Below are 13,884 nucleotides of genomic sequence, written 5' to 3'. Positions count from 1 at the left end.
GCGCGCATCGGCGCTGTGCGCGCTGTGCGTGATGCAGAGAGCGTGCATAACGTAGAGACAGAAATGACATGCCGTCGTGTAAATAAGATAAATAAGATAAATAACATAAGGCTATTTAGTTTGCTTAATAAAAGAACAAGGTATATACCTGTTCTATAGGAAAGGTAACTTTAAATGACTTCTGTTGTGATCTGACGCTATAGAGAACATATAATTAAATATTAACTTGACCTTCAAGGGGGGCGGGGGGTGCGGGCCGCCCCCCTAATATAATGGCAGGAGAAACACTGCATATATGTATGCTTGTACATTATATTTGTGATGCACCAAACGAGTTTACATTACTTTCAGTAAATAAACTTGGTATGCTGTCCAGGTTGTCATGTTCTCAGGTGATAAATTAAACCAGTCACAGTAAAGTTCTTTGGCAACAAGCTGCCTCTTGATTTTTCAATTTAAAAATGTGACATATTTGCTATTCTAACATAATTTTGATCACAGTGTATGTCCACACTGCTGACATGTTTACCTGTTGTAGTTTATCCACATTGTGTGCACAAAATAGATGCTGACACAGTCAAAACACTTCATCTGAGATGTGCTAACTGTTTTGGTCAATAATTTTGGCCCACCAAAACTTCTCCGGTCAAAAAATATTATTTTTTTTTTTTTTTTGCAGTTTTGGCCAAATATTTTTGGTTCTCAAAATTATATACATTATATATACAGATTACTGTACTGTATAATGTTACCATATATCATAATATGGCATATGAGACAAGCATCAAATGTCCAAAACTTTGAGGTATTTACTATTCTGTAGCATCCTACAACAGATATCAATACACACTGATTCTTGAACTTTATTGCCTCTTATACAAACACACACACAAACAGCACTGAAAGAATAATCAGACCACTTGCTGTCAACACTTCTCACATCTACAGTGCTAGTGCACATCTACTACGTTAGTTAAGACAGCTACATGAGCTCAGCTCTACTGTAGTGTCAAACTGAGTTACGATCAGCCAGCTCACTGCTCTATGACCAACACTTACACTCTCCTCTGACTGCAAGCAAAACAGAACGAAACAAAAATATTTCAAACAAATACAAATCAGTGACAGAAAGTGTAATATTTGTTAAAGCTAATGTATATCTGTAAGTATACATGTAAATCAGTCCTATCTGCTTCACTGATTATTCTGCTTCATATGATTATTAATGACATTTAAAGCAGGCTCGGGGTGAAGGGGAGGAAACCTTGAAATCTCTCAGGACCAACAATCATTCACAGCGCTCTTCTGTCATTAAGCAGATCGATGCAGCCTTTCTGCTCTTGCACACATATCCTATAGTATATATTCATCTCTCTAAATTAGTGAAATGATCCAAAGTCTGATGTTCACCAGGGAAATGGAAAAGTTAAGCATCCTTTAAGAAGGGTCCTTTGTTTGGTTAATGTAAGCATTTCTGGAGTCTCTTACCTGCCTTTGCTCATCTGTTGTGGAGAGTGGCTGGAGATGTCGGAGGGCTCTGAGCGTTTGTCAGGGGAATGGGATCGACTGCGACGGGTGCGCTCATGGGAATGATCTGATGCCAGTGAATGAATTTCTGAAATGTCTGTTGAAACAAATCATGATTTTCAAGTGTCAATTTAGTCCAAGTTGACTTGCTTTTAGAAAAAGACAAAAATCCGACAAGAAAGCCATGTAATGAACACAATGCAAACTACAACATCTGATGTACATGTCTAAATATCGTTTAAACTCAAGTCTAAACAGCTTTTTCAGATCTAAATTTTTAACTAGGATCATCTCACCATCTCTGTCTGAATTAGCTGAGGGAATGCTATTATCCAAATCTGGAATGTTGAGGAGTGTCGCCCTCTCGTCTCTCTGCACCACCATCTTCAGCTTGCCATGCGATCGCTCTATAAGCTTCTTTGCGTCTATCAAAGACAGGTTCTCAGTCACTGTGCCATTGATCTATATGGAGAGGAGAGGGAGAAGAGCAGAACACCATTTTCTGGATGAACTATGGATACATAAGTCTGCTATTTTGTATGATACAGCTTTAACAGTGACAAAGGCCAGACCAAATTACATCAGGTATAAAGCACTAATCACTGCTGAGAAAGCCTGTTGTATAAATTAAGCATTTTTAAATTATAACCATACACACTTTTAGTGCTTAAATTAGTCCTGCAGATAGCAACAGGCAAATAAACAAACCATATACACTACCGTTCTAAAGTTTTTAATATCATTAAGACAGATGTTTTTGAAAGAAGTCTCTTTTGACTCCTCACCATGGCTGCATTTATTTTTATGGCTGCATTATATACTGTAAAATACTTATTATTTTAATATATCTTAAAATGTAATTTCTTTTCTGTGATGCAAAGTTGAATTTTCACCCGCCATTCAGTGTCACATGATCCATCGGAAATCATTCTAATATGCTGATTTGGTGCTGCTTATTATATGGTTCTTATTATAATCAGTGTTGAAAACTGGTGCTGCTTACTATTTTTGTGGAAACCATGATACTTTTTTTTGATTCAGTGATGAAAAGAAAGTTAAAATAAACAAAAATCTTCTGTAACATTTAAAATGTCTTAACAGTCACTTTTGATGTATCCTTGCTAAATAAAAGTCTGAACAGTAGTGCATATGCAGTAAAAAAAAAAATGCTGTCCCTGATTTTCCATTTACAGAGACTTGCAACAAGCCTGCTTGGCAGTGTGCTCAATGCCCTGCAGTTTCACTCCAGTGCACTCTGGGATATGCTCTGTTCCACTCAGTAAGCACTAGCTTCATTTAACTGATGACGGCTCATAAATTTGCATGGAAATGTCAAGTAATTTCCCCAATTAAACAACTAATAACTTGGTAAGTGTTAGAGCTCTTCTTCAGCCAAAACTAGTCAGTCAGTTGATACTTTTTATATTCTTTAAGGTAAACAGTATAATTATGAAGTATAAAGAAATATAAATATAAAGTATAAAGAATAATTATGCCAACATTAAGAATGAGGGTAAAAGAGGTTTAACAAACTTAATTTTGGGTGTGCTTAAAGCTACTGTACCTAAAGGTGCTGTAAGTGCCTTCATGGAAATATCCCTAAAAGATATGACTTAAATATACTATGCTGAGATATCACACTGATCTGCCCTAGTCTCTATGAACAGACAAATAATCAGTGACCACAAGCAACTGTCAGATTCTTCATTCAGCCAATGAAAAGGCTTTTGAGGCACTTTCTGTCAATCATTTTGCACATTCACAGTGGGCAGTCCATATATGGGAAGCCAAATGCTGAAAGCATGATATATTAACTTAGTGCAGTTTTCATGAGTTTAGAGGAAGTCAAATGTTCACAATTTCTCATCTGTCAACAACGACTTACACAGCCAAACATCTTAGTAGACATAGCAAGACAGAGGAAAATAAAGGGAGCACAAAACACTGGTAAAGCTGTTCAGCACAGGTATCGGTACCAGCAACTACTGCTGGTACCGCTCACTCCATTGACTATCCAGTTCTCTTCTTTTCCTGAACCATCTCTGATTCATCCCAGACACCACTTCTCATACCTTCAGAACGACATCTCCCTCTTGTATGTTGCCATCACGGGCTGCGAGGCTCTCGGAAGAAATGTCCTTTACAAAAATGTGGCTGGCCAGACGCAGGCCATATTCTGCACACAACAGAAAATACACACAAGAATGAACAATAACAGACATAATCCACTTGAATTAATGAGTGACTGATAAATCTGACTACTGAGTAACTTACTACAGCTTTGTTCCTGTTGAAAGCACCCTGTGGGTATTTATGCCAGTAGACTAATCACAGCTATTAGCTAATGAACAACAGCCTGTATTACACCGGTTTACACATTCTAATATGTTTGCCAAGCCCTCTGGTGAAGCCATCAATAGTCATTAAGAGGTTTGTCCTTTCATTTTTAACAGCTCCACCCACCTTCATTCTTGCGGGACTTGACGAGTGTGACTTTGGAAGGTCGTGCTGGGACGTTGGATGCAACTGATCGTCTGTCTGAGCGTGGGGAAATGCTCCTCTCACGAGAATTACTATGGTCTCGTCTTCCAGCGCTGCCGCTGCGCTCGTTTCTTCTGCTCGTGCCTCCACTCGCTCCCCCTGCACGTGCTGGACCCTCATAATCATCCTCCTCAGTGTCGTCCTCTTCCTCTCGCTCTGACATAGTCTCTCTGTCTCCCCCTCGACTTACAGGAATCTGCACCTTCCTCTTTCTGCGGATAGTCTGAACAGGCAGTGTATTAACATTTGAACAAGATGAATAAGATTAACATACTAAAAGATAATAATAGAACATATTTATATATTATCATTAGCAAGGGCAATAGCCAATCATCAGTTATATATTATTATTATTACACAGCTCTCTGGAATACTTCATTCTAATTGGTCAATGCATTTTCATTTTGTGATCAAATGCGGCCATTAATCGCACTCAGAGTCCAAAATGAAAGCTTAATTAATTATATTATATATTCAAATATTTTGGGGAATTTCTGAGTGTGCATATTTTCTTTCTTATTATGTTTCTTTACAAGAAATTACTATGTATCTTCATTTGAAGTGTGGATTCTTCAATTATGTCAATATCAGCTGTGAAAATATGTATATCATTTGTATCACAGAAACCCTAAAGTGCCAATCAAACTCTGCACTTAAAAAATCTAGCTCTAAAGGTCATGCCTCTTCACAGAGGACAAAAAAAAGAAAGAAAATGTCTAGACACTGACTAACAGCTCCTCTACGCTCACAAAGACAAATACTCTGCAGTACTGCGGTTTGACTCCCAGCATTCCTCACTGCTTAATGTAAAGCTCAGTCATGACTGATCACCTACATGTCCTGCCTCCCTCAAGTTCTTCCATCCTCCATCACAGCCCACTTACTCACTGTAGCCCAGTTAAGAATCAAGGTTGTACAGGACTGATGAAATGTACGAGGGATGATGCGGTGTTGTTAACTCACAATTTTGGCATTCTTTCCACTTTTCCTCAGCTGCTGAACAGCGTAGGAATGCTCCACATTGTCCATGGAGACAGCGTTTACCATCACCACTCTATCATTCTCCCTGCAGACAAAAAAAAATCTAAATGAATGTTTTTATATAAATAACATTTTGAATGAATGAATGAATGAATGATGCATTTATATAGCGCTTTGTGTATTTTTGTACACCCAAAGCGCTTTACAATCATGTGGGGGGGTCTCTCCTCAACCACCACCAGTGTGCAGCATCCACCTAGATGATGCGACGGCAGCCACAGGACAACAGCGCCAGTGCGCTCACCACACACCAGCTACAGGTGGAGAGGAGAGAGAGTCATAGAGCCAATCAAGTGGAAGGGGATTATTAGAAGGCCATGATTGGCAAGGGCCAAGGGGGGCAATTTGGCCAGGACACCGGGGTTACACCCCTACTCTTTTACGAGAAGTGCCATGGGATTTTTAATGACCACAGAGAGTCAGGCCTTCAGTTTAACGTCTCATCCGAAAGACGGTGCTTTTTTACAGTATAGTGTCCCCGTCACTATACTGGGGCGTTAGGACCCACGCAGACCACAGGGTGAGCACCCCCTGTTGGCCTCACTAACACCTCTTCCAGCAGCAACCTAGTTTTCCCAGGAGGTCTCCCATCCAGGTACTGACCAGGCTCAACCCTGCTTAGCTTCAGTGGGCAACCAGTCTTGGGCTGCGGGGTGATATGGCTGTGATTTTAATAAATATAATTTTTTAAATAAATTATAATTAAAATGCATGAGTTATAATTACATAAAATTGTAATTACATATACACACAGATATATAAATAAATATTACATCAAATTTTTTTAATCATTTATTTAACCAAACAGATGGTTATTATTTAAAAAAAAAATGTGTTTACACATAACACATACCAATATTAAAAAAAAAATTTTTAATTATATTTTCATTTTAATAACTGTCTGGTAGTTAAAAATATGTGTTAAATATTGAAAATCTTAAATATTAAATATCTTACTGTAAAAGTCCCTCCGCTGGTCCCCCTTTGAGCACATCTGAGATCACTATAGAGGTCTCTCCGCTCTGGAAATGAGGGTTGTCACGGCCCCCTGAGATGGCGATTCCAAACCCGAAACCTGGTGCCTGCAAAGAACATGAACGTACACGGTGTTGAGTGAACTCTTGGAAATCACAGCATATCTCCTAATAATTACATTACATTACATTGGATAGAATGAGGAACACCAGTATATAGGTTACTCTGTGTGTGCAGGCAATATGTGTATGCAATGTCTGGCAGCTTTTCAATCTCCCAGGTGTCTGAAGCTTTGAGCTCTCACTTTTGCACTCAAGCAATCACAAAGAAAGAAATATGAGAGTGAAGAGGTAGAGTTTGACAGACTCCAGACAGATGGCCAGAGGGCAGAGCTCTGTTTAGAGCCTTTCCTGATGTCACTGGGCGTCTTCACACACGCACTCGTCTGTTCTACCTCTCTCTGCCATCCAAACCATCTGGACTGTGAGTGTCCAGCTCTTCCTCTAAACACAAACAGCTATAAATCACATCAAGAGCCTGAGCAGGTGCAGGGCTTTACAGTGCAACCATTTCAGTCGCATTTGCGACTGAAAACTACTGCGTGCGACTATGAAAAAAATTTTAGGAGCACCAGTGCGACTGACCCGATCATCATCATACTTGTGATTGCACTCAGGGGAGCTTCAAAGGTTTCTACGTGTTTTTGCAGCGTTGAGTAATGCATCACAGACATATCTCACGAATCCTTTCATAAGTAAAGTGTAGACAGGGTGTAAATAAGAGATTCTTTGTGCAGTGTAGAGAGCTTCGTTGATAAATGTGAGATCGCGATGAACTAAGATGAGTGACAGCTTTTAATGATTTTTAAGGGAGTTTGTAAATGTGATACTGATTTAATACAATACAATTCAATAAACAAGAAGTTAATATTAAGTGACTTACATTGTCTGACTATAACACTATTGTCTGATTTTGCTCTATTTCGTCGTCGAAAATAGTTTAAAACAAAGACACAGCGCATCTCCATTCAAACACAGCGGTGTTTCGTTTATGAATGAACGGGGGTTTTTAAACGACTCTAGTGAGTAAGTGATTCATGATTACCCATTCATAAAGACAGTCACTTGATTCATTCCTGAATGAATCAGCAGTTCGAATGAATCAATTGAATGAATGATTCAGTAATAAAAATCAGTGACTTACTGCCACCTGCTGGCAGTTTGTTTCATTTTAAAAGTATCTTGTCAGTTATTTAAATCATTTAATATTTCTATATTCAAAATTTTATATTTAAAACATTAATCTCATCATGACACAAGTGCATCACAAGTGCTCCTAAAAAGAAAAGTAAGCGTAGAGCCCTGAGGTGAGGCGCACATATAATCATAGGGGGAAAGAATATAGCCTTGTTTATTTTTTGTGGATAGTAACAGAGGCAGCTATGTAATACTGTTAGCCAGGCGCCGAATGACACAGCTAAAGAGATTCCACCTATAATAAAGCCCCTAGTAAAAGGCTTAGCCCTCGCACACCTGTTATCTTGTCTCAGCTGTCAGTGCATCAAAAAACTGACTGAACTGAAGTGTTACACAGACATCAGGTTATGAAACCAATCCAAGATGTGTGTGAGTAACCACAGTATTTCAACTCTTAAAGGGGTCATATGATGCTGCTAAAAAGAACATTATTTTGTGTATTTGGTGTAATGAAATGTGTTTATGCGGTTTAAAGTAAAAAAAACACATTATTTTCCACATACTGTACATTATTGTTTCTCCTCTATGCCCCGCCTTTTTGAAACGCGTCGATTTTTACAAAGCTCATCAGTCTGAAAAAGCGAGGTGTGCTGTGATTGCCCAGCTATTCAGTGCGTTGTGATTGACCGAATACCTCAAGCGTGTGACGGAAATGTTACGCCCCTCAGACATGGCTGCAGCGTCAACAATACTACAGCGAGAATAAAAGTTATGCTTTCTTTCTTTGCGTGAACATTTGGGCGGCTTTATGCAAATCTTCCCACATAGTGAGGTAGGTATGTGGGGGCGTGTTCGAACGAGCCGTTTTAGGTAGGTGTGGCTAACTCTTAACTTTTATAAAGAATATCTCTTTGGATTTGAGACTTTAGTCTTTGCAACTTTACAGATCTTCTTTATGCACCAAGAGCTTGTAACACTCTAAAGAGAAAGGAAAAAATGAAATCGCATCATATGACCCCTTTAAAAAAGGAGGAGCTTAAATAATGCAGTGCCCAACTGACTGTCGCATAATCTCTCACACTTTCTCAGACTCTAGTTTAGATAGGTTTGAGCCTAGGAACATGCAGGAAGAGGAAAAGGAACAGGAAGTGGCGCAGAGCAGGCATTTTGTCCTCTCACACACTGCTTCCTGCCATCTGGGGCATTGGCTATTGTGTACTCTGACCACACATCCTGTAACTAGCCATCCCAAAAGAGTAGAGAGAAGAGGGAGGGAAGAAAGACTAAAAGAAAAAGTAGGGATGCACTAATATTAATATTCTGGATAATATCTATAATACACATATGAGCGTATAATTATTTTCATGTTATGGCTAATAACTGATAAATGGCCAAAATTAACATTAGATACTACTTTGTCTAAATATATATATATATATATATATGAGAACAGGAAAAAGAGACAATGTGAACACTCACCCTGAGAAGAGTCACCGTGTGCTGTTCCCATATTGCAGTTTCCTCCATTGTTGTACTCTGAGATAGAGACAGAGAGAAAGCGGTCAGTTAGGACAAAGTCTAAGGACAGACAATGAGTTTGTATCAGCAGGTATTTCTCCTCTTTGTCATGAGGTGATTTTACTCTGGCCTCTATGAGCTGCAGGACTTAAGCATCTTTACCAGACCAGCTCTCTATGCTTGAAGTAAATCTGTATGTATGTGTGTGTGTGTGTGTGTTGGTCTAAGCAAAGGCTGCCAGAGGGCTAAACAGTGCTGCAAAGCTGACTATGACCATGAACGCCCAAACACAAACACATACACAACTAAAACAACAACACTACAAAGACTGGAGCAGCTATTATCAGGAGATACTATCCTCATTTTAGAACAGAAGCATAAATGAAGCCTGTAAAAACCCAGTGTAACTGGAAGTCTCACCCATAGGCTTACTTCCGCATTGAAGAATAAGATGGACAACACAGACAGGATCCCCATCAAATAGAACAGAGTGATGTGATTACTATAAAGAACACCTGCCCGAAATGCCCCGGGCACCTGAGACATTCAACTTCTCTTATCTGACCAAACAGATCACAGCTCTCCCACTCATGCTTGAACATGTGAACATGTCTCTGCCTTCAATGCACACACCGTATAAACAAACTGCTACAACATGAACAAGCTGCGCTGGTACAAGTCAGAAGGGAAAGATACAGAGAAAGAGAGAGGGAATGATAAAGACAGGGAGAGAAAGGGCAGAGGATATTTATAGTTCTAACCCTGAGCTGAGGTGAATGGTTTGTTCTTCTGCTCCTTCACTCCTGGACTGTAGATGCCAGGCTGGATAAATTATTACAGTAGGTCTGAGAGCTTCAAACCAGACTCAAGCACTAATGGTGCACACATTGTGTATGTCTAATTACATTTTTTTAATGTTTTTTTACTAAATGAACATAAGGAAAAATATTTCTATATGTCAATATAAGACAACGATAAAACATTTTAATATGAAAAAACATTAAACAAATTGCTTAATTCTATAACAACAGCACAATCATGATAAAACACATAATGAATATTCCCTATATCACCCACCCCTTGTGTGCTGTACATCAAACTTTAACATCCAGCATATCTGCACTGAAAACACAGTTTAACCCTCTGACCTGTTTACCACGCTGCTTAGCAAGCATCTCATTCATGGTCCTAATTGGCACAGGGGCAATATTTAGTTCATGCCCCCATTTCTACCCCTCTGTCTCATGGTCAGGCTTTATTGTGAGAGGATCTGACCTATTTGAACGGCATCCACCTCCCACAATCTCACCGTGCCTCTATCCCCTCCCCTGACCCTCATCCACACATTCCTTTAATCAGTTTGTTCTGAACAACATGAAAGTCTGGTAGTGTGTAGGGCTGTGCGATTTGGGGGAAAATATCAAATTGCGATTTTTTTTGACAGATATTGCGATTGCGATTTGATTTGCGATTTTAAATTTGCAAAGTCAAGCTTCAGTTAGTTCAGTCCCCCATTTCTCCCCCTCTGTCTCATGGTCAGGCTTTATTGTGAGAGGATCTGACCTATTTGAACGGCATCCACCTCCCACAATCTCACCGTGCCTCTATCCCCTCCTCTGACCCTCATCCACACATTCCTTTAATCTGTCTGTAGGGTCAGAGGTGCTGGATTCATCGGACTGTAAGAGCCAAGAGCAGGGGCCTCAACCATGAGAAAAATGCCCATGCAGTGAGTCATGTGACAGACAGAGATAGAGAGAAAGAGGCCTAGGGGTTCTTGTGCTTGGTGGCGGATGAACAGCAGACTGTTCAGGTTTAGAAGAATGGCCCCGTTACGCCTGCGTGAAAGCTGAGGCAAGGTCAGGAGTGGAACGATAAAGGCTGGAATACATTAAATGACTTTTTTTTTTACAGTCTAAACAAGTCAACACTAGACACCAAAAATCAGTGCCAACCTGAAGATCTGAGTTGACAAATTTCACAGAAAATTATGTAGTGTAAGATGGGCACAGAGTCTGATTTTTAGCTTCAGACGATGAATCCGTCCAGTCAGAGGATATCAAATATGTTTAAAACATGATATTTTAAGCTAATTTTAAAACACATATTGTTATTTGCCATGTGTCTCCTAGCAATGAGCTGCATGTTTCTGCAGGGTTGGCTAGAGCAGTGCTGATTGGGGAGAACGGAGGTGCGCTCACTCTTGCCCAGGGCAACTCAAGGCTGGCAGTCATGCATATGCTCTGGAACAGAGTAATATCGCGTCCACATCGCAGGCTTTGCGATTAGGAAATCGCAATGTCTCAAATCGCGATTTCGATTCGATTTCGATTAATCGCACAGCCCTAGTAGTGTGTGATTCTTGGTTTAGTGTACGAGGCCCGAGTACGAGTGTTTCTCTGTAATCATTCACATAGCCTGACTAGTGTTTTAAAATACATTTCAGTGTTGAAAATTCATGTAGTGTATTCCAGCCTTAAAGGGTCATGAAACCCCAGACTACATTTTCTGAGATTTTAGCAGAGGTGTTTTGTGTTGCACATCATAGAAGACAATGTTAGCATCTAATCATTTTAACTATTGGAGAAAACTGGTTAATTTTAAGCTTTTTTGCGCTATTTTCATCTTCGGGGATTTAAATCTACATCGTGTTGATGTCACAATTTGTGACGCGGCAATGGACTATAGTACATCGATGACGCATCGGTGTCTTTTAAATTATTCATGAGACTGCGTGTTCTTATCCTATGAGAAGAAGGTAACAAGGGAAAGCATGTGAGGCAAATAAACAATAATTAGGTAACAAGATGGGCAAGATGGGGGTTAGACAATAGACAGGAGAGCACATGGCACCAACAAACACACGACAAGCCGTGTACTCACACAAAGACACAGAAGTGTCCTCTCGTGGCCATCTTGGGCGCACCAGCTGATGACATTGATAGATAGTTCTATCATCGTTTACTCACCCTCATGTTGTTACAAACCGATAAGACTTTTAATAATCTTCAAAACACAAATGAAGATAGTTTAAAAAAAAAACAGAACAAATTAAATATGTTCAACATGTAAAATGATTGTGTCTCATCAGAAAACTTGGATTACCACTCAATTCATTTAAGTTACATTTGCAATGTCTTTATGAATGTTGAAGCGCCAACATTTTAGTGTAATGGGCCTTCAATGGAGGGACAGAATTATGTAAGGTTTCATTAAAACCTTATTTTCATTTTTGTTTCAAAGTTGAATGACAGGGTTTTGTAAGACATGAGAGCGAGTACCTAGGGATGCTCATTTAAGTTAATTTTCCTGACCGACAACTGCTGCTCATTATCCAAACATTAACAGGTAACTGATAAAATTAGAATAATAAATTAGCATTAAATAAAAATAGAATGGACAAGTATCTGTGATACATTAAAAATACAAACAGATATTTTTTACTGGTTTATTTTAACGTGCAAAAAGCAGCATACAAAGCAACAGTGCAACAACAAAACCTGGATTCACACATCCTCAAATTATCACGCACCTGCAGCGCTTCTGAGAACAGAGAAAAACTGAATAAAATATAAATAAAAAAAGAATAAAATAAATAGGCCCACACTAAATATATATCACTTAAATAATTAAATTAAGATCAAGACAAAAAGAAAACACACTGAATCCTTTTATGTGCTTACTGGCATAGTCTTGGTTTTTTTCCATCAGACATAAAAATAAATAGCAGGCATACCTCAGTGGACAATAGGGGTGTGAACCTACACTGGTCTCACGGTACGGTTCGGTTACGATTATCATGTCATCGATTCGGTTCAATTCGATATCACGAGGCATCACAATGCATTGACAATGCACTGCATCCTCAATTTTCAATTTTACTTCACATTTATACAATTTTGTCAATATATACAAGCAGTCAGATATATGAACTGTACCTGACCTGGTTTCTTAAGTTAGTGGTATTATCCCCTGTTAGTGATGTGACATTTGAATCGAGGCATCGGAGCTTGTGTCGAGAATAAATGGGCGTGCTAGATGAAGCCTCGATTCGAAGCTTGTGTTGTGTTGTTAATTGTCATAGAAATCACGTGACCAATGACAAACGAAGCTTCACTTTCTGTCCAGTCACGTGCGCGATTCACTTTGCGTGTCGAAATGTTCGATCCCCCAGATCTTACTTTACGAATAAGTTTTAATTCGGACTTATTCAGTTACATTTTAGATACCCAGTCATATAAGTAATGTGAAGAACACAAATTATTTCAGAAAAATTCAACATTTGTCATATGCAATTCATGTGATTACATTATTCTTCTATTACATCATATTGATATTCATACTGGTATTAAATTGCACAGTTTAATGGGTAAATGAATTTATTAGAAACTCAACAAACACACACACTGTTTGGCTTTTATTTGTGCACGTAACTTGAATCAATCTGTGGAATATGTAGTAGATGCCTCGTCCTACGGAGCGTCTTTCACAGGCTTTTGGTTGCTATATTTTTTATGAACCACCAGATGGCGCTGTTTTCGAGACACTCGAAGCTTTGAATCTTTTCCCGAAACAGTCAGAGGAAAGCCTCAGTGCTTCATGAGGCTTTATTTGCCCATCCCCTACCCCCTACATATTTCATGCGTGACATGATTTACACACAGCGTGTGTCTTCTCTAGGGCTGCACGATAAATCGCATGCGATATTTAAGCTCTGTGTAGTTAATGCTGTTCAATGTGAAAGCACGCACGTGATGGAGATTTACCGCTGATTACAGAACCGGCTTTACTGATAAGATGCGCGTTAAATATCGCATGCGATTTATCGTGCAGCCCTAGTCTTCTCCAGGTTGTGCTCAGGTTGTTCATAAAAGCCGAAATGTGGCCAGATGTCAGCTTTTAAAGTAGTTGGAGCATTTTTATTTACTCGCACTCGCGTCTCGCCTCCCTCTGCCATTAGGCGTGTTCGATTTGAAGCAGCGCTGCGCAGGATGAGTGTATGACATCAACCGCGAAAGCATAAGGATCCGTCTGCTCTCTTATCGCTCTCGCGGTACTTGGTCACACACTGATCATTCTGCGCGTC

The 13,884-nt window shown here is 39.4% G+C and overlaps 1 protein-coding gene across 9 annotated transcripts in view; it reads right to left on the bottom strand.

Moving 5' to 3' along the window:
• LOC107755055 (tight junction protein ZO-1-like) overlaps nucleotides 1–13,884 on the bottom strand; it is a 124,932-nt gene that overhangs the window by 40,673 nt on the left and 70,375 nt on the right. For all 9 annotated transcript variants that reach the window (XM_016571699.1, XM_016571702.1, XM_016571703.1 and 6 more), the window contains 7 exons: nucleotides 8,760–8,816; nucleotides 6,067–6,191; nucleotides 5,032–5,134; nucleotides 3,991–4,291; nucleotides 3,600–3,703; nucleotides 1,824–1,989; nucleotides 1,489–1,624 (listed from right to left, as the gene is read on the bottom strand). In XM_016571699.1, coding sequence (XP_016427185.1) covers nucleotides 1,489–1,624; nucleotides 1,824–1,989; nucleotides 3,600–3,703; nucleotides 3,991–4,291; nucleotides 5,032–5,134; nucleotides 6,067–6,191; nucleotides 8,760–8,816 — 992 coding nt within the window. The remainder of the gene's footprint in view (nucleotides 1–1,488; nucleotides 1,625–1,823; nucleotides 1,990–3,599; nucleotides 3,704–3,990; nucleotides 4,292–5,031; nucleotides 5,135–6,066; nucleotides 6,192–8,759; nucleotides 8,817–13,884) is intronic.

The sequence above is a fragment of the Sinocyclocheilus rhinocerous genome, unplaced genomic scaffold (genome assembly GCF_001515625.1).
Source record: "Sinocyclocheilus rhinocerous isolate Xijiao unplaced genomic scaffold, SAMN03320098_v1.1 scaffold591, whole genome shotgun sequence".
Lineage (NCBI taxonomy): Eukaryota > Metazoa > Chordata > Actinopteri > Cypriniformes > Cyprinidae > Sinocyclocheilus > Sinocyclocheilus rhinocerous.
The sequence above is the reverse complement of the archived record's forward strand: the minus strand, read 5'-3'. Positions and strand labels throughout refer to the sequence as shown.